At 35.9% G+C, this 20,938-nt stretch overlaps 1 protein-coding gene across 15 annotated transcripts in view; it reads right to left on the minus strand.

Annotated features, from left to right (window-relative positions):
• LOC113670270 (otoferlin) overlaps positions 1 to 20,642 on the minus strand; it is a 36,779-nt gene extending 16,137 nt beyond the window's left edge. For 3 of the 15 annotated variants that reach the window (XM_089188962.1, XM_089188960.1, XM_089188958.1), the window contains exons 1-26: positions 20,149 to 20,642; positions 17,649 to 17,704; positions 16,781 to 16,869; positions 16,519 to 16,618; positions 15,614 to 16,050; positions 15,225 to 15,288; positions 14,768 to 14,899; positions 14,572 to 14,634; positions 13,785 to 13,838; positions 13,248 to 13,355; positions 13,071 to 13,121; positions 12,874 to 12,914; positions 12,624 to 12,712; positions 12,381 to 12,427; positions 11,762 to 11,812; positions 11,593 to 11,661; positions 11,433 to 11,476; positions 10,781 to 10,854; positions 8,193 to 8,258; positions 5,781 to 5,804; positions 3,664 to 3,761; positions 2,949 to 3,068; positions 2,379 to 2,487; positions 2,023 to 2,270; positions 1,546 to 1,646; positions 468 to 684 (exon numbers count right to left, since the gene is read on the minus strand). In XM_089188962.1, the coding sequence (XP_089045088.1) occupies positions 468 to 684; positions 1,546 to 1,646; positions 2,023 to 2,270; positions 2,379 to 2,487; positions 2,949 to 3,068; positions 3,664 to 3,761; positions 5,781 to 5,804; positions 8,193 to 8,258; positions 10,781 to 10,854; positions 11,433 to 11,476; positions 11,593 to 11,661; positions 11,762 to 11,812; positions 12,381 to 12,427; positions 12,624 to 12,712; positions 12,874 to 12,914; positions 13,071 to 13,121; positions 13,248 to 13,355; positions 13,785 to 13,838; positions 14,572 to 14,634; positions 14,768 to 14,899; positions 15,225 to 15,288; positions 15,614 to 16,050; positions 16,519 to 16,618; positions 16,781 to 16,869; positions 17,649 to 17,704; positions 20,149 to 20,227 (2,631 nt within the window). In that variant the 5' untranslated portion in view covers positions 20,228 to 20,642. Of the gene's footprint in view, positions 1 to 467; positions 685 to 1,545; positions 1,647 to 2,022; positions 2,271 to 2,378; positions 2,488 to 2,948; positions 3,069 to 3,663; positions 3,762 to 5,780; positions 5,805 to 6,915; positions 7,012 to 8,192; positions 8,259 to 10,780; positions 10,855 to 11,432; positions 11,477 to 11,592; positions 11,662 to 11,761; positions 11,813 to 12,380; positions 12,428 to 12,623; positions 12,713 to 12,873; positions 12,915 to 13,070; positions 13,122 to 13,247; positions 13,356 to 13,784; positions 13,839 to 14,571; positions 14,635 to 14,767; positions 14,900 to 15,224; positions 15,289 to 15,613; positions 16,051 to 16,518; positions 16,619 to 16,780; positions 16,870 to 17,648; positions 17,705 to 20,148 lie in introns of all 15 variants that reach the window. The other 12 variants (XM_089188969.1, XM_089188968.1, XM_089188967.1 and 9 more) reach the window with 4 other exon arrangements.
• Between the last annotated feature and the right edge of the window lie 296 nt (positions 20,643 to 20,938).

Genomic DNA, 20,938 nt, shown 5'->3' on the forward strand with positions numbered 1-20,938 from the left:
CTTTTTATTTATTTTGTATTAGTGTTGTTCAGTGCTTTTATTGGTATTGGTTCAACAAGGGGAAATACCACCGTTGTTTCAGTTAGCCCCCCTGGTAAAACAAAGTTTGTTGATGTGTGAAGTTTCGGTTGCTACTCCAAACCCTCTTCCGCTTTTAAAATGAAAGTCAAAAACGCTGTCCCAGTCGTTATAAAGATAAAAATTAATACTGAACTTACGGAACCTTTTAATTTACACATAATCAAAGCATTTAACGCAATTTCTCTCCTGGAAAAAAAAATTTTAGTCATGATGAAAGAACCTGTCAGAAGCGCCCAGCTAACATATTAAGCCATTGTAGTAAGTTACAGGATGTCATCGCATAAAAGTGTCTGATGAGGGGAGGGAGGGGGGTGGTATAAACCCCAGGACCCTTTCCTTACATCCACAACTGCAAAAGATTTCTAATGAAGAACAAAACAGCATACCTCAATAGCAATGTTAAGAAGTCTTTGAAGAAGTGCGTTGGCAGCCTTGAGATTGTCTTTGATGTGACCATCATCCCTTGTGCTCCCCTTCAGCTCCTGCGCTGACTGACACACAGACTCTACCTCGTATTGACACAGCTTCAGTCGCTCCTTGTCCAGCTTGGTGCGTCCAACATGAGAGGAGGATGGCATAGACTTCACCAGATTGAGATATTGACTGTAATGGAACAGGAACGTTAAATTTAATGACACAGCTCCTCACAAAAAGGGCTGAAGTGATGGAAATTTTTATTTAATTTCAGTACACAATCAAAACAATGATAGTTTTTGTCAATTGTGAACTGTTAACTCTAAACTGAAATAAAACATTGCTCCAGAATTTCTCCTCGTGAAATCTGATCAAGTTTTCCCAATTTCGCTCATCTATACTTCGTTTTGCTTCAATGATCCTCTTGACTAATTGCTTTGTCCGCAAAAGATATCACAATATCAAAACCAAAGGTCAGCACTGAAATTCTCCTAAATCCTATGTCCGACTACATTGACCCCTAAGAAAAAAGTACGCAATCTTTACATGAAATATCAGTCGACAACCATGCTGAAGTATGACTTTCTTACTTGCATCTGTTGATGAGTTTTGCAAGACCCTAGTTTGTGGATTTTGGACTCCAGTGTCCGATTTTTTATTTTGGACCCTAGTAGGCGATGTTGTATTTGGACCCTTGTGGCCGATTTTCCATTTTGGACCCTAGTGGCCGATTTTCCATTTTGGACCCTAGTGGCCGATTTTCCATTTTGGACCCTAGTGGCCGATTTTCCATTTTGGACCCTAGTGGCCGATTTTCCATTTTGCACCCTAGTGGCCGATTTTCCATTTGGACCCTAGTGACCGATTTTCTATTTTGGACCCTAGTGGCCGATTTTGTATTTTGGACACCAGTGGCCGATTTTTGTATTTTGGACCCTAGTGGCCGATTTTGTATTTTGGACTCAAGCGGCCGATTTTGTATCTTGGATCCTAGTGGCCGATTTTGGATTTGGGACTCTAGACAACCATGCTGAAGAACGATTTTCTTACTTGCATCCGTTGATGAGTTCTGCAAGAACTCGACTGAGCCATCGGTAGGTGTTGGGTAAGTCCATCTTCACTCTCTCCAGACAGTCAGTCAAACCATCCTCCTGTCAAGTATACTGATATGTCAGGTTTTTCTACACTTAAAATTCTTTTTGAGTAATTTAAAGCGCGTGTCGAAAGTTTGCAGAGGTATTGCTTAGCCCCGCTCTTTGATTGGTCAAAAACTTGCGCTACCCTCTCAACCAATCGGATGTTAAACTAACAGCAATCGCGACTTGGTCATACGCGTTTTCGCACGCTTTAGACGGTTTGCTTGTTTTCACTTAGTGATGGATTTCACCAGTGGATTTCGGTTAAAGAGAGCCAGTGTAACAACACAACACAGTCAAACCTATCAATATCTCAGTCTGTAGTGTAAACACAAAAACTACAGCTTTCTGCTAATCACTAATACACTAGAGAAACCATGAGGAAACTTACCAGTCTTTCACAGATCTTTAGCAGCACGTTAGAGTTGTAGAGTCGTCTACGATGATCCTGCCAAGTAAACTTCACGTGTGCACAGGGCTTCGAGTCCTCCCACGGTATATGGTAATACTGTCTGTCATTGGTCACTGGTCTGACAGGTGGTGTAAGTGGGTGGATAAATGGGTTCTCGCCATTTTTGCGTACCTCGTCCACTACCTCACCCGCTAGAGACTGTCCATCAATTGTGTTCCCATAGTTACCTGAAGAAAAGCATTTGTTGTTAAGATTCAAAGTTATAGTTCTACAGGCTGATGTATTCCACGGAAACTACAATGTGAATCAATGACAAGGAAAACATATGTCCATACCAATGCTCATCTCAAATTGTATCATCTTGTCGCCAACTTTTCTCTCAATCATGCTGGCCTCGTAAAAACAGGCATATAATTGAAATTGATCCTCTTTTCCAGCTGCAGTCTGAAAAAAGAAAAAACATAATTTAAAGCACCGTCCATGTGAAAATAGTGAACTTGTGACTTTAAAGTAGGCTGGAAAAAATCCTGGAGATTAGCGGAGCCCCATACTCAAGAAAGTTTAGTAACGTATAGAGCTACGAAAGTTTGGTGTGACGTCAGGATCAATCACACATCTCTTCATGACCGTGTGCATCGGTAAGTAGATTTTGTCGCATAAGAAACTGCATTAGGCCCTTTTATTTAGGGACACAGGAGTTTTACTTTAGGAATTCGTGCTCAAACACTCCTTTCCCAAAAGGAAAATTCGAAACTGTTCTTACTTTTGCCCTCAAACAGCACTTATCACAAAAGGGAAACAATTTGTCTTCAAAATCATATTCAGACTTAGATTTAACACAGAGATACATGATGTTTCTGAGATTGATGCTCGAGCTGTAGTTTGTCTGGAAAACTTTAACTTACATCAGAGATAGGAGCTGTTGGTTCCACCTCCACCTGACGGATTCCAGCCTCTGATGCAGATTCTCCAAACTCTGCTTGTACAGCCATCAACAGTCTCCCTCTGTAAGCCACACCTTCTCCCTAAATTCAAAATTAGGTCAACAGGTAATCAAACCAGACTATTATTACTGGAGTTTTCCACTAAAAACAAATTGATTTTTTGAGCCTATCATTATCGAAAATGATCTCACTCTTCTCTTGCAACACAAAATTGCTCATGACTAGCTTTCTACAAAACAATTTGCATATATGTACCAACACTAAAAACAATATTTTAGGGATTATAGGGTCTTACGAGCAAAGACTACTGCAAGTGCTATTACACAAAAATTAACACGTTGTGCTTTTAATCACTAAAAAAAAGTGCAATTTGTGATACTTTGTGTTTTTGACTTGAGGAAAGTGCATCATAGTAAGCCACTGGACGTAGCTGTCGATTACGCTCTTTGCAGTTTATTCAGAATAAAAAAGTCCATACACCTGTAGCATTTGTTTCCGAAGGAGACGGAAAGTAAACAGCCACAGAAGAAATCCTTTGAGGACATGACAGTTTATACCAGGATATCAGTTCATTTCTGAAATTTTTTCTAAGGGTACACTTTTAACGCCACGACTTACTACTAAACATTAAACCTTTTTTTTTTTCAGTCTTACGGTGTATGTTTGGATGACCTACCAGTCCATTGTTTAGATCGTTGTGTTCATCAAACAGTGAGTAATCCCTTGTAGATCCATAAAGGTTCACCCAGCATGGACCAAATGTGGGCATAAAACCTGCGAGCATTTGTTAGACAGAATACCTCAACAATGGAATCAAATAAGTGAATTTTTAAAAATTAACATATCAATAGCCACGTGAAATTAGACCAATTGATTTCTGAAGAGGAGAAATCTCATACAAGTCAGATTTACAGCTATTTGTGTCGTGGTCCATGCAGTGAATGGGGGAAAATACGCAGATTCCCTCTTCTTAAATAAAAACCTTATAAATCAGACTGTCGGAATGATCCTCCTCTTCAGAGTCTCAAATTTCACAATTCTAGTATTATGGAGTAAATTATGAAAAAGACCACTTGTTTCATCTGACCTCAAAAAATAATTTAAATACTTGACTAAAAAACTCTGCTTAAGCTGACTTGAAAATACCACAACAATGCATACATGTACACGACCATGGTTTACGAAAATATTCATGGTAATGAAAAAACCACCACACAACTCATACACACACACATGATGCTCAGGCCCTGGTTGTTCAAAGCTGGGTTAAGGTAACCCAGGGTTAGTGTGAAATTTGATTTCAGGTCTGAAAACTTTAAGAGAAAATTCAGTTCAAATCTTTTTGCTTGCAATTTGATCATTGGATGTTCTAAAAAGAATAGTGAAAACTTTCCCCAAAAGACTTTTGAACAAAGAAATAAAGAAAGCTGGATTAAAATTTAACCCTGGGTTAGAGCTAATCGGCCTTTGAACAACTGGGCCCTGGTTATTTACGGTCATGCATGCTGAATTTCTTTCCAAAAGCCAAGTCCATCTGCTATATTAGTTATAGCACTTCAGAGCAGTCAAAAAGGGAACAGCAATTTCATTCCACCAGCCAGTTCTAACGACCTCATCAATTAGATTCATGCAAAAAGAAATGCTGCTTTAAGTCCATAATTTATGAAAAAATATTGTGTAGCATGTAGCACTAAATGTGTCTTAGAGCAGTGAACTCTTCTCCTGGCAGAACCCCAACATGCATTAGTCTGTTAACAACAACAATACTAACAGAATTACAAAACTTTTCTAAATGAGTTTATAAATATGAAGAATGTTCTTGGTTTGCCAAGTGATTTGCAAACATGGAATGAGAAAGATCTTTTGATGAGTGTTGTGATGTAACAGCTTGTAACATTTCCCGAGCATTGTTCTGAAAATGATGTGATCCTAAAAAATATCAGGATTCCAAATTACCTTACGTGTTTTGGATTAGCTGTCATTCCAGATTATTAATTATCAATAATAGTAACTCGATGGTCGATTGCCTGATTCTTTCACATCGACCCTTTCTTTTCCGAGATATAAAGATCAACTCCCAAACATTCATAGCTCTGAGAATTTGGAGTTTGATTAAACAAGATCCCCTGGTCTATCTGTTTCTTTTTATCCTATTTCCCTTTCACTTGAAAATGTATCGATTTGGTAACGAGAGATTCCTTTCCAGTCACTCCCGGGGTTACACACGTTAATCCTTTTCCAATGAATTGTAAAAAATGACAGTGAGGTTGGAACTCCTACCAATTACAGTGTTGACATGATGGTGCATTAAATAATAGTTACAAGAAGTTCTATGTTTCAGGTTCACACTACTGAAGACAAGTATCTCTGTGTTCTACCTGCTCCTGTGTTCCTTCTCATAACAGCTTCAAAAACCATTTCTCTTATCTTTTCTATTGTTTACATACCAATAACAAAAACTATGGATGGTGGCCAAGGACTAGTGTAGGGGGCATCTTGATAACAAGCCTTTACTGGTTCGTTTTGACCACAAAAAATGTTATAGGCAAAAGTGAATTTTCTAAGACTGCTATAGGAACATAATACACTGAATCGAAATATGGCATCCAATTTGAATTCCATAGTTCTGGACTGACTAGCCTCTCACGCGTGATAATCCTTTTGTGTTTCCACGTGAAGATGAGACTAGTCAGTCCAGAACGATGGTAATTAAAATTGGATGCCATATTTTGATTTGATGTATGGCAGGCACCGACAGGCATTCAAGGCATTGAATATAAGTAAAATATTTACCAATATCAGCTGGATATTTATGAACTTCACAGGCCGATGTCACCCCGACATGTTGATAAGTGACCACCAGCAAATAAACAAAAATGCCACAAAAAAATAAAAATGGACAAGATACATTTAGCAAAATCATTCAAGTGAACAAGTCAAGCTTGAACCAGAAAATTGTTAAATGACTCATGTTATCACCAAATGTAAGAGCGTCTTCAAAGCAAACTCTTGCCAAATCAAAGCCCTTCTACTCCAAATCTCTACATTACGATTCTATTGCACAAAAAGGCGTTGAAACGATCCAGTTCAAGCTTGAATATAAACTTTAAACAACATTGACATGAATCATATTAAACATTTATGTCTAGTGACTACATTAAACTAAGTTATTGTCTCCTACATTACAGTTTTGAGTGAGAGACCTTTATTCCAATGTTAACAGCCAGAAATGGGAGTAGTAACACCACTACAACCATAAGTTTCTCCATCAAAATTTTTTTAAGGCAAAAACTACTTACAATCATTTTCAATTAGAATCAAAAACTATATATTTTTTGTCACGCCTCAAAACTGCAATGAGTAAACAATTTAAAAAAGGATCCCAGTTTGGTTCCCAGGTGTGTTCCAATGACGTTAAAGGGAACCTCCCCTAGTGGAACAAATTGTTGTTAAATTATGAAAACCGGTCTCTTTAGATAAACCCTGTTTGCGTACATTGGTAAGATGTATTTGCAGCAAGAAATAATTCATATAGATCTTGGCTATTTTGAAACCCCAGAATTCTATGTGCATCGGATTTTGTGACCCTTTTTGGTTGCCCCTATCATCTGCATGATCTCCTTTTGAATCCTTTGAACAAAAGCTTTTGTTTGAGGATGCCTTGGCACCACCAGCCTGTAATACGATCTTATACGGTCTAAAATGCCATAATCTACAGGGAAATTCAACACAAGTATTGCTTGTGTTTGTTTCCATTTTTTAAAACATTTTGGTTTTGACACCCATTTGTTCCACCAATACTTCACATTTTAAGACATTCTCATGAATTTAACACCCTGTTCCACCTGCGGAGGCTTTCTTTAAGACTAAACTTCCTGGGAATGTAATGATTGCAAAGACGCTGCACATGCCCATGCAACTAACATACAATGGATCCATTCCATTGGTTCACTTCCTTGCGGTAAAGCTGCAGGCACACTTTCAACTGAATAATACAGAGCCACCCCTTCATTCTCACCTGGGACTGGAGTTCATAAACAGAGAAACTAAATCACTTTTGGTAAAGGTCTGGACATACTTGGCGACAAGTCTAATTAAGGCACAGCTAATAAGAACAAGCTGCTAAGATAAATAGCAAGTCACTGCAACAGTTCACTTTGGGTGACATGGTGAACTTTGGTGAGATTGTTTTTTCTTTGCAACATAATTTTTTTCTTGTGATCGTTCATGTGAAATCTGACAGGTTTGATTTTGTGCAATAGATCACAGCTGCAAAATTTAGCCCCAAGAACAATTTTTTTCCTAAAGAGTTCTTCATGTCACACGAAGCAAATTGTTGCATTGCATCAACTTACTCCCTCAAAAAGACTTGTCGCCTTCTGTCTCAGCCTTTAACGCTTAATCACACAGTTTTTTTTTTCAGTCAGGTTAGGTGATACGTTTTTGTTAGACCAGTCAGTATAACTTGTTACAAGAGATGTATGAGGGAAAAAAGGGTGCCATTAAGATTGACCCCTCAGAATGTTTTGACTCTTCACAGAAGCTGAGAAGAACTTGAAGGAAAAGCACAAGTCCCAGATTTAGAAGGAAGAGGTTAGATTGAAATAGAAAAACAGCTGGGAGACCAGTTTGGAGGAAAGTGTGCAAGCATCTTTAGAAGGGAATTATCCCAGGGTGCATAATTAAATCTTTTACGGTTTCAATGATTTGATTCTTAAAGCAATATCGTGTTTATAAACTCAGTCTGTAAAAGATAATTTACAAGAATTCAAAGTAAATTCATTTTCCTGTGTTTATGACGATATTTAAATCTGGTGCCCAAGTTTTATCATTAGTGCATTTAAGGCAAAGAGGTGAAAATTTTTTAAGAAAAATTAATAGTAAAACTACATTTTAATTCCAGTATTTAGTAAGTGTTGAGGAGAATATTCAAACTTCGACTCAGTTGGTGCAAGTTATAGCTGCAGCCATAGATTCATTATCTTTTGGCATAAAATCTACAATTTACATAATACACATGCAGAATTTTAGGGTAGATTTCTGCCACGTTGTACGATTTTAAAGTGCAGTTACACACATGGATTTAGGGATAATTAAGGATATAAAAGTTGTACTACTTTTAAGTGCAGTTACACACACGTACGTAGGAATAACTAAGGATAGATTTAAGAACTAGAGAAGGCAGGCAGCAGCATATATACACACCAGGAGCCTGAATTGAGCCAGGAACTTTTATGCCCGAGCCTGGAATATAGACCTCTGATAGCCACCCTGTATAGTCAGCCAGCTTAAGTTAGACATGCAGAAAGGCAGGCACATGCATACACAGACACGCCCCATCACCTCACTAACAGCCATGAAGGAGATAGTTGGAAAAGCTACACTGTGCTAAACTGTGTGAGGAATCAATCTAACAACCATTACAGCATGCATTTTTATGGCTGGGATTTCATGACACGAGAACTTTGGACATGTGCACTTTTCTAAAATTTTGTTGCAATAGATGACTTACATTTCTTTGTTTATATTAGTATAAATTGTGGCTGGTTAATTGACAGTTATGGACAGGTTGCTCTCATACTTCACATTTAAAACAAAAAACAGTTCCTACGGAAACAAGAAAACCACTCAAAGACAACAATTATTGATTCATCGCAGCCTTTTCTGGAAAAAATTAAAACTCAATTGTTTTGGAAAAAAAAAGAATGTTGGCAAAAAAAATAATTATTTTGTCTGGAAAACATCCTTCTTGGTCAGAATTAATACAAACTGTGCATTTAGTTAGTCTTCACTTCATGCAATATTTCACTATTCATATTTGTTCAATTGTCATATTTGTGCTGCAGAAAATTTGATCCAGTCCTTTTTTCTTCTTGATTTACAATGCAGTGATAAATTTCAGCCAGTAAAAGCAATGCCAAGATATCTCATGTTACAGTGCATGTAAATGGAGCACTAAATGTGATTTGAAATTGCAAGAGCCATCTTTGTCATACATTGATAGATAACAATTGGAATAAGACATATGATATATTTTGAGTTGCAAGTATAGATTACACCATTTGCATTGTGAATTACCAGCTTGAATGCACATCTACACCCATTAAAAAGCAGGCAACAATCTAACAGTGAAGCATTCTTGTTGACTGTGAATCAATAGCCATGCTAACTTGAATAAACACAACAAAAAGAGGCAGAGAAACGTTCTTGTGCAAACTTTCTCCATGCAATGTACAAGACAAACATGCAGTTTGATTTTAAAAATAATGTATCCATAATAATGGCTCTCTTTTACTTTACTTTATTATTATTTTTTAATTTCACTTTTGGTTAGTTAGTTTTAACTAAAGTTGATTTCAACAGAACATATAAACTTCCAACTAAAAGTTTTAAAAACATGCGACAAAATACAGAAGGAAAATAAGCACTGATTGTGCAAATAAAACAAGCAGAAAACCATTACACAAATAAGAGTACTAGAACTGGCTGACTCTTCTGTAGAGTTTAGGCTAAATCAAATTAAGCATTCAAAGACAAAGTTCCTTGGCTCTGTTTCAATGGCATTAAAGAAAGAGAGATGGCAAACAAAGAGTTCAGAGATGCAAGACCACAGTGTTATAACTTGTGATAAAATTGCATCAAAGATTAGTCAAACAGTAAGCAGCAAGAGCACAAAGCTGCATAAAAAATACCAGAGTTTCAAGCAATAAAAATGTCATGGAAAAACATAAACCCAAAAATCAGCAACCAATAAGAAACAAGCAAAGAAAAGTAAACCGGTCATTCAGACAAAGAGAAATAAAATAATAAGTATCTATAAGAAGAGTTTTTAATTCTCATTTTCAGTTACTGAATGGGGTGTATGGATATTCTGTCAGTATAATAAACCTTACATTATAAATGCGAAGCATAAATGAGCAGAGTGTTAAGTTAGGTATGAGCATCAGAAAGCGTTAGATGTATTACAATAACCATGCACAGAGGTCCAAATGTAAAGTGTAATATGCATTAAAAACATCAAACTGAGTACAAACTGGTTTAAGAGGGAAGTATGTTCCAGAAAAGACACAATTTTTCCCTTCACCATGCAAAAGCACAATAAAAAATTCAGTACTTGCCATGTTTTGAGATTGCAAATAGTTATCAAATCATCATTACACACATTGAAATGGTTGAGATAAAATTAAAATTTCCCAAGAGTTTCTGTAACATACTTCTCCTATTAAAATAGGACATTTAACCCATTCTGGCCCAGCACTGTGCAGAAAATTTAGTACCTCCAAATTAACAACTGATCAATTCTTGTCTGATTTTCCTTTGAATCAATTGTAATTGTTTATGATAATTTGATCATTTCAGGCCTTCTTGTCAGGCAAACAGTGAAAATGATAATTCAATGATCAAAAAAGATGAAGAAAACTCTGAATACCACCTCTGATTAAAGAAAAAATATGTTTTGATTACAGAGAAATCATGCTGAAATTGAACATTTTTGAAGACATTTTTACAGTCTGGATAAGGATGGGTAAAAAATGACAAAGACATCAAAAATAATTTCCTAAATTAAACAAAATCACTTCAATTTATTAATTATTTAGAAGTGAAGTTAGATAGGTTAATATCCACCCAGGTTTTAAACCACAGAATATTTCAAATGTTACACAAATACCACTGGGTCAGATGCAAAAAAAACCTTTCTGATGCCTTTGTCCAGTTACACAAACACAAAATGTAAATCAACACAACACAACAGGTTGCATAAAATGAAATTGCTGCAAGCAATTCATTCATACCATTAGCACCGTCATTAGATATCCTGGAGAGGTCAATGAAATGTGTGCCAATCACTTCATCAGAAACAGAGTCACTGAATAAAAGAGAACAGATGTCAAACTTCATGAGTATGGATTTCTATTGATATTCTACCTGCATATAAGCCACTTTAAGTTGATTTTTTAAAAAATGGTGCATGAAGACAAAAGCAAGCGACCAGCCTATTGACAATTACCAAAATGACTGACAGACCCATTAGTTAATCAAAAGAATGACAAACAGACCAACTGACTGACAGACAGACAGACCAACCATCTAACTGACCGATGGACTGATCAAACAACAGGCTAACCTAAGGACAGATCAACCAATAGACCAACAGACTGGCTGACAGATCAACAACACAAATCACCATAATATACCTGCCAAAGGACAGACCAACAGATGGGTCTACATGCTGAATAACAAACCAACCAAACGACAAATCAACCACCTGCACAACAGACCAACCAAAGGAGAGACCTATTGACCAACCTACGGACTGACAGACTATTCAAGGACCATACCAGGAGACAGACAGACCGACAAACAGATGGCAGACTGAAAGGAACAGTCAGACAGATAGACAGACAAACACTGTCAGATGGACAAACACAAAATTCATTCAATTACCTGTCCTTTAGTTGAACCTTCATTCTTCTGCAAAGTGGAGGAAACTGTAAAGACAAAAAAATTAGTTCAATCAATTTATTTTCAATAACAAACGAGTTAAAGCCACATGTAAACAAGATACGTGAAGAGTGCCTATCACAAAACCCAGTAAAAAACATACCAACTCTGAGAAGACAATCTGTTCATTCCATTTTGGTTCGTATGTGTTCTTCTTAACAGTTGTTCTGGCCTGCAAAATAAGCAGTAAAAACGTATTTGCATGAATTTGTTTGCATCAAAATTAGCCAAGTGTCAAATCATGTTTGGAAATTATATGAAACAAAACTCACTTTGTGTCCTGCAAAACAAACTTCCACATATGGGTCCACAAGGTCTCGCACCTATCAGGAAATCAAACATATCCTTGTCAGCTAGACGGATGCTAGCCTACAAATATCCTACTAACATTACATCATGATGCACATATCCGTCAGTGATTACATAGCGTCAGAGCACAGAATCTGAAGGTCTGAGGTTTGATTCCTCTTGGGGGAGTCAGAATTTTTTTTTTGTCCCACACTTCTGGTTAGCAGTTGGTACAAAAGATACCAAAATATAAGCAAGTAAACTAGTTTGTAACTATTGAAAACTTTTTTAACAAGTTGCATTGAGTTGCAGGATAATCTTGACTATCAATTTGAAGACACTCTAAACTGGCTCTGGCTAACTGCCAGGCTATGAGCTAGGACCAAAATAATCTTTAGTTACCAGATATTCAATTTTTCTTACCCTGAGCCCTTGAGGCAGTACTTAATTTCAAGGGCACCTCTTAAATTACTAATAAGAATGACTATCTAGGTTTTATATCTCAGATAAGCTGAACAAAAGAATCATGCAGGTTTAAATTTGTTTCTTAAGTAAAACCATACTTTAGTCAAGCTACAATCATTTATAAAGTTACATTCTTACCTCTCCTGTGAATGCTTTCTTGACATTGGCCATGAGACCACTATTCACTGAAAAAAAAAAAAGAATGAAAAAAAAACTTTTAATACCCACACATTATTCTCCTAACAATTTTCTTAGTCTGCAGTAGAAAGTTCTCAACACAGGAGTGTAATTTTTGTAACAAAAAATTCTCAGAATAATCAGGAAACCATTGTTTCAACATCCTAGATGTGAGAGGATCATCATAATTTTTAAGTCCCTTACTCTTTGGCAATCCTTCAGCTCTGTAAATTTTGACTATAATCCTGGCTTTTGGTCTTTCAGCAGGAACTCCTTCAGGCAGTAGAAGATTCCTAAGGAAACAAACATTTTCCATTTAACTAAAAATTTGCACCCTTCAACTCCTATAGAGAAAGAAGTCTTTAATTAAATTTATCTAATGGAGGTGTAACAGCCATTTCATGTTCAGGAAAATGTTAAATAAATATTCAAAATAATCAAAATAGTGCCATACCCTTCAATATCATCATCACTGTCCTTAATGCCTGGAGGTTCCTGCAAAAAATGGAAAGTTTCTTTGGATTCAGTTTTAAAGTGCATCACAATTTCTTTAAAATGACTGCATGAGGGGAGAGGTATAATGGAAGGCTAAAGAATGAAGACTTGGATCCACAAATATTTACAATTAGCCTCTCTGATGACACAGCATACCTTTGCAGGATCACCTTTCCCAAGCACAGTGATGTCCACTTTCAGATAACCCTGAAAAAGGAAAGTGTAATGATTAATGAAAGAATGTGTCAAGAATAACTTGTGTTTTCTTTAAGAAGTGCTAAAGATGACTAACGTAAACAACCCAACTTAATCACCAACAGTCCATCCTCTTACCTTGATACCTGCACCAGAAGCCCCCAGTGTTTCTTCAGGATCTGTCATCACTGCCCATCTGCGGCAGAATCTGTGATCTGGTTGAGCATAAACAGTTCCTATATCCAGCTAATCAAAGGAAAAAGATATGCAAATTTGTCAAAAGTTACAACAAATCTAACATGTTCTAAATTAGAATATGATAAACTCGACAAAAAGTGTACACTGAATTCAGATTTTTTCTTAGTTCAAGTTGGGTAAAATTTTCAGCTCAATCTTCACATCAAGATGATCAATAAAAAATAAAGAACACATATTTAATCATTTGAACTATTCTTTATGGTACAGAGATATTACAACACTTGCTGTTATTTCCAACACTTGGAACAAAACCACAGTTTACTGTGGTTACAAAAATAGAAATAGAATAAAACAAGGCTTTTTGTTTTCACCTTTCACATGGAAATTTTTTAACAAGTCTTTTTTTCACTCTAATTAATTTATTCTATCTTTACACAGACAAAAAAAATTGCTGAATAAATTTAATTGCAATTTTACCTTGAACGCCCCAATCAGGTTACCCTGACTGACTAAATGCCTTCCAGTGAAAACCTTCCAACATAAAAAAACAGATAATTTAGAAAATTTATCTTAAAAGACCTGTGAAAACTTCATTTAATTTAACAAAATCATTGGATATATCAGATACAATCATGAAGGACTTCTCTTAAGCATCTTGATTACTATGGGAAGTGTTGGGGTCTGGGACTTGGACCAACCCTTCCCCTGCTAGCAGGTTTTTATCTTGTAAAAATACTTCGGACTAAAAAAAAAAAGCTTAATGGGTTGTTTTTTATAAAATCAAGCCGACATTACTTAGAACAAAATGGGTAATTCAACAAGTCAATAACATGAATTGGTCACCACAATGAGTTTGTTAAAAGCTGGCATTTCAAGCGTTATACCTTTGTCAGAACAAAAGTGGTTTGGTTAGTTCAGGTTTGGTAAGTTGTTACACTATTATTAGGATTTGCAGCTGTGAACTTGTATCTTTTCTCTCGACAGAGCTAACAGAAGCATTAAGACATTTCTATATGGTCATCTTCTGTTATACTGACAAAAGCAAGCAAATTATTTCCTCTTCAGATATGTCTTAATACTAATAGTTAAGTACTGTCAGTGTCAGTAAGAAAATCTAGGCTGTCTGTTTGATTTAAAAGAGTTGACTGATCAGGCACACCTGCTATTAATAATAACAATAATCATGATTTGTAAATCTCTTTTTTACTATAATTGGGTCATAATGTTAAATGGTCACCACGACAGGCAGAGAATCATTCTTTACCTGGAAGTTGATGATCTTGTCAAACAAAACCATAGGAGGCATCTTGAAATCAAAGACGAAAAACTGAGGGAAGAAATAACAAGTAGAAAAAGTCAGACTTAGCAAGAAACTGATTAAAACTTACGGTTACAAATAAAAAACTGATTTATTTTCAATTGCTGCTATATAGTTACCTCACACAAAGAATTCATCTCACCTCGTCCCAGAAGGGGCAGTTGGTCTGTTCTTTTACAGTTGTACTCTTTTTTTGATTGCCGACATTTACAGTACAGACAGGATCAATCTGGGTACCTGCGAGTTGCCTTCCCTCAAGAATCCGAATTTGTATCTAAGAAAACAACAAAAGAACAATTTTAACCTTGTGACCCCTAAGAGTGACTAACATCTAATCGCTCCTATAAAAGTTGCTCCTAAGTGAAACATTGGGGTTGCATGAATACAGGAAATAATCACCAACATAAGGAGCTTTGATTGTTAAACCAATTCTCCTTGTCAGCATCAATGGGTAACACGTAGAGGTGAGTGTAGCGAATATGTATCCTGATGCTAGGATGCTAAGGGTTCAAGTAACCGATCCAAGAAATAAGAGACAGTTTCAATAATTAACAATCTGAAGATAAACAGCAGTATCACAAAAATCAAATTCACTCTACCTGATAATCCTGTTCTCTAACTGACATTTTCTTCTCCGCTCTTACTCTTGGATGGGCGTGACTGCTGCATTTAGAATAAAGAAGGAAAGGATGTTTTGTATCTGTCCAACACTATGATTGCATAATAATGTCCACCTAATCAAAGTTTTATAAACAAGCTTCCGATTAGTTGATCCAATACCAAATTCTCTGAACTAGCATCATAAGAATTATACAGCAGATAGTAAGGAGAATCACTAATCAGATCTTGGGAGTGAAAGGGTTAAGGAATCTCTCTAGCCGACATTTTTCTAACTTCTCATTACCTTCCTCCTTGAAAAAGTTTTTATATGGAAGGGAGAAATTCCTTTTTGGTCACTCCTAGGTGTGGTATGAAACAGTTAACTTACCACTTCATGCTCATGCTTCTATCACTCTGCATACTGATCTGTGATCCTCTTCGGCTTCCAAGTCCTTCACCTCCTTTCAACATTGCATCAAAAGGTGATCCACCCATTCCACCCTCGCCAGGTGTGATCAGGCGTCCACCTCCTCCAAAGGAAGCAGGCATTGACTCCTTTCGACTATGATGCCGCTGGCCTCCAGAGGTGAGGCTCGTCATAGACTGGCTCTTTGATGCCTTGCTGCCAAATGTGCTTCCCATGAATGATGCCCTCCTTTCCTCTTTTCTCCCGTATGGGTCAGGGTTGTATGGGTCCATCTGGTAATGCCCATCAGGCATGTAACCAACATGGGGTGGGGCATCAAGGGAATCATTGATATTATTCACCCACTGGGATACATTTCCTTCAGGAGGGTTGTACTGCAACTCAAGTTCAACATTGGCCTAAAACGGAAACAACAAAAATGGTAAAGCTATCAGGATTGAAACATGTTGGTTGCACATTTATTTAGTACTCTAGACTTCCAGTACTGTCTGAAATTTCAAATAGTTTCTGATTGAAACCATTTCAAATGTTTACCTCCCCCTGTTACATTAAGTCATGACAAATTCACGGTTAAATAAAAGAGTTAAAAAGAGATGCAGAAGAAAATCATGAGCACCTAAATTTGGAAACAGTTTAACAACATGTGTACATTGCACAAGTGACAGTATAGAATATAAGGACCATACTTTCCATCATTTTAATGGGATAATAACATGTCATTGAACATGATGTGATAAGGATGCCAGAAAGCTTATAAAACAACCCAAAAACCATAAAATTAATTTAACTAGGTTAAGCTTTATGCAATTGTACCAAGGCAGTTGTTATGCCTGTACAATAATGGACATTTTGAGCCAGAATCTCACCTTGAGTACTGTGTTGTTCATGTCAATAAGACTTTCTCTAACTTCCAAATGCCCATCTTGAATGAGCTTTTGGAGTACCATGCGAAACACTCCAACCAGTCTGAAATTAATAATCAAAATCAACAATAATCAATAAATTGATCAAAATTGATCAATAATTATTCTAAAGCTGTTTCACCCTTAAAAACCTAATTGCAACTTGACCACAAAAAAATTAATTCGAATTTTAAATGATCTGTATTCAAATACTAGTTAACCAAACCTGTTGTTGAAGATTTTGTTAAAGTTGTAAACTTCAATTTCAATGAATTCACTGGGGTCCAGTGGACTCTCCAAAGGCCACTCAAAGTCCTGAAATGAAATATCATTTTTCAAATAAATGGATAAAACATCTCAGTGTGATTTGCTTAAATATCCCTAAACCCTTTAAGTCCCACTAGTGACCAAGACAGAATTTCTCCTTACATTATCAGTACAATATCAAGCAGACAAGTAATAAGAATAAAGAAAAATTTCAATTAGGGGGATTATTGGTTGATCCAATTCCAAATTCTCCAAACTAACATCACATAAATTATATTGCAGACAGTAAGGAGAATTACTCATGAAATCTTGGGATTAAAGGGTTAATAAAACAACTTGGCCCAGTTGTAGAAGCTATCCATCAGATAAGTCACTATCCAGCTGATAATTAAGTGATTCCAAAACAAACTACACTATCCACCAGATAGAGATTTATCCAGTGGATAGCATTATCCAAGCTTCAAAACACAGGAGTCAGTTTTAGAATTGCCCTATGCTTATCACACAGTCACACACACAAGAGACTGATGTTGACGTAATAAGCTCTTGATTGCAAAACAAATTCAAAAGAGAATAGACATACTGAAATGAGGATGTAAAGAATAAAACAAATTTTAACCCTTAAACATCTAATTTCTCCATACAGTATCACTTCTGAAACACGAGAATAAAGGAAATGATGACCAACTATAGAAGCTTTTGATTCTTAAACAAATTCTCCTTATTGATAACATATGAAATATATGAGAACAGTATTGAGAATATCCATTTTGATGTTAGGGTGTGAAAGATTAACTAATTCAAAGGTTAAGGGAGATAATACATACCTCATCCCAATCAGCTTCAGAACAGTTTTCAATAACACTTGTCTGATATGTTACACCTAAGGACAAACGAAAAAACATGAATTTATCTGAAATAATGGTGTATGAGGTAAGAAGTCACCCTGTCACACTTGTCAGTCTCATGTTCATGTAACACCTGTGTCGCCAGGAATGGTTTGACTACATGGCTAAGTTTACATGTATTGTCGATAAATAAATCACTGTTGACTTTCCTTTATGTTGCACTTATACTTAGGACATAGAACAACACCATACATTACAAACATATAAATTCCATAGAAAAACTTTGGATCTCAACTTGTTAGACTTTCTCCTTTGTTTATTGAGTTTTCCAACAAGTTCTAATTCTATTTTGCTTTGACTATTTGAATAAATCACTTTGATCTAAAATAACAGAAAATGAGAGGAAAATACTAACAATTTGAAAAATCTTGTAATTAATTTGAACTATGTGATTAAATTACACTTCCGGAAACAATCTAAACTGAAACTAAAACATGCTTCCAACTTTGGTTCACTCATTTATTAGTTTGCTTGGGAAACAATCACTTCTGTCAACACAAGTATGCCTTTATACCTCAATGGGCATCTTTCAGGTACTCAAAATCAAGGTAATGCTTCTTTTTTTTCCTCCTTAAATCGTAGAAATGGTCAAAACATATACAGTACCCAAGACTAAACAGTGAATTTATCCAAAATTATTCATGTTTAGAAAATCATACTGTTCTATGTGGCCAATTGCTCAACAACTCAATGCTTGAAGTAGAGTTTTAACTCCTTAATAAATTTTTGTCAAGACGGATTATTAAGACAAAACAGCCATACAAAAGGGGCTATTTAGAAGGAAATGTTGATAACACAAAAAAAAAAATTACACAAATCTGTCAGTGCTGTAAACCCTTCATTGGAAATTGTAACCTCATCACCTGTTAGCACTATCAAAGAAAATTACATCATATTTTTTGTACTCAAAAAATTGAATTCTGTTTTCCAGATTTCCATGTTTTTTGACTGACACAACCAAGATCAACAGATAAGACCAGTTTAAGCTTGCTGATCAATGATAAAAGACAAATATCACAATCCAGGGGCATTCTTTGTCTTCCTAGTACAGTCTGGTAATCTGACATTCGATTTATCATTACAAAGGAATAAATTTAACTCTGTACTGTAAATATAATTCAACTATCAGAGGGATTTTCTTTCCTTTTTACAGGAAGAAAACATATTCTAAATAATAATAACCATTTACCACACATTCAAATGCAATGAAATTTTAAAAAAATAACAAATATCAAGTCGCTTCCAAATTCGTACACATATTTATTTCTCTCGCTGAAAAGTTTGGCATGAAAACATTGTCATTAAATTTCTCGTTTGTTTACACAATAAAAATTATGACACACATTGAAGGTAATTCTTGTGATTGATCTATATTGACAGATATTTTTAAGTAACATTTTTAAGTAACATTCACCCTTACACAGAGTAAAATTATAAAGAATACTGCAAAAATCAAATTTTACAGTCCTACGAAAAAATTGCGACACAGATAAATATGAAATCTACATAGCCCGCCGCCATGTTTCTGCCGGAAGCATTCGAAGACATTTAAGTTAGCGGACCAACATTGTAAATCTTCCGCGCAGAAACGATAAAATATTGCCTTCTAAACCCAAAATAAATGACACAGGTTCTAATTTAGCCATCCTACTGAGACAGAGTTTTTTTTAACGAAGAAATGACAACTTCAACATTTAAAAGAAATTCAAACTATGCTGAAGTTTGCATGGTTGAATGATTTTCTCGACCACCGCGATCGGTTTACGGAAGGAAGGTTAACATCAAACGCTTGTAACTTCTAACGCAATATAAAATTATTCGGTAGAATTTTCGAAGAAAACCGTGTTTTGACAATTTTTGAGCGAAAGACAATCGAAGGATTTCTCATTCACCTTAAAAGAACTTTACAATAATTAATTTTCGAACATTTGCCACACTGAAAACCAAGACAACTCGAAATATCACTGCCAACTAACAAACAGATATATATTCTCGGTGAAATGGACTCTTGAATAAAAGCTATGCAACTGAAGCGGTGTTTTATGAGCTTAACGAAGTTTGGGGATCAAAAAAGCAATAAAACGATGAGAATTCCCAACGAAGAAAACCATGTAAAACGCTTAGCGCGCAATTAAGCCGAACTACACAACTTGAATAATTAAGAAAAATTCACCAGCTACAACATAAACCAGTCTAGAGAATGGATCGTGCCTTTGAAAATGATTATAAAACTTAAAATAAAAAAATTCCAAATTAAACCAGATAAAATTAAAAATTACGGTAAAAGAACGACTGAGAGCGACTTTCGAAGCCCACTAACAAAATTTACCGCGAATCGTTTGCGATTGCCAGAAAGGCTTCCTTAGAAACTTCAAGCTGCTGACAGCTGTTAATTCTAGAAGAATTTTAAAAAACATACCTCTAAAAGTGACCCTCGCTATTCGGTCAGATTTCCCTCGAAGATTGGAGCAAGTTTTTAGAAGTAGAAGAAGAGACATTTTCGTAAGTCTGTCAACTCCGCAACATGGCGATGGAAAATGCGAGGGAGAACTCTTCTGTTAGTAATGAGAACAGACCAATCAGGAAGCAGCTTTAGGAGCAGTTGGTTTAGCAAAGAATAATTGATCTTCAATTTGCGCATTCGTCTGATTTTGAATAATTCATATTTCTTCTCGAAAAAAAAATCCCAAAAGAAAAATCAACCATACAAATATTTCTTCAAAAAAAAAAATTCTCGCCTAGTTAAAGAATAATCTCTTCAAAGAGATTTCTCACAATATAGAGAGAAGTGTATATGTGTGAATCGAAACACAAGAAAATCAGGACGAAGATAATTGAATCACAATAAAGCGGCTGAAGATTTTCTTTTTGCCTGTGTGAATTCCTGACAACGCAAGAACACTGAACATTTACATAGGATGTGGGGGCAGAATTTGTTATTTAAATTTTAATGCGTACATTGTCAATTTTCTTTGGATGGTTTCGACAACCCGAAAGAGGTGTTTATTCGATGAAGATAATAAAGTCCGTGATTTCACTGGCTTACCCTGATCTGTAACCATAGTGAGAATTTGCGTCAAACGAAATAGAAAAGTGATTTGCTTGAAGAACAAGAAATGGTTTGGGACAGGTGGTAAGATGAAACATTCGAAATGCTATTTTTAATCCCATGACGTACAAAATATCAGCGCGGAATGGGCGAGAGGGAT

The sequence above is a fragment of the Pocillopora damicornis genome, chromosome 12 (genome assembly GCF_964200805.1).
Source record: "Pocillopora damicornis chromosome 12, jaPocDami1.2, whole genome shotgun sequence".
Classification (NCBI taxonomy): Eukaryota; Metazoa; Cnidaria; class Anthozoa; order Scleractinia; family Pocilloporidae; genus Pocillopora; species Pocillopora damicornis.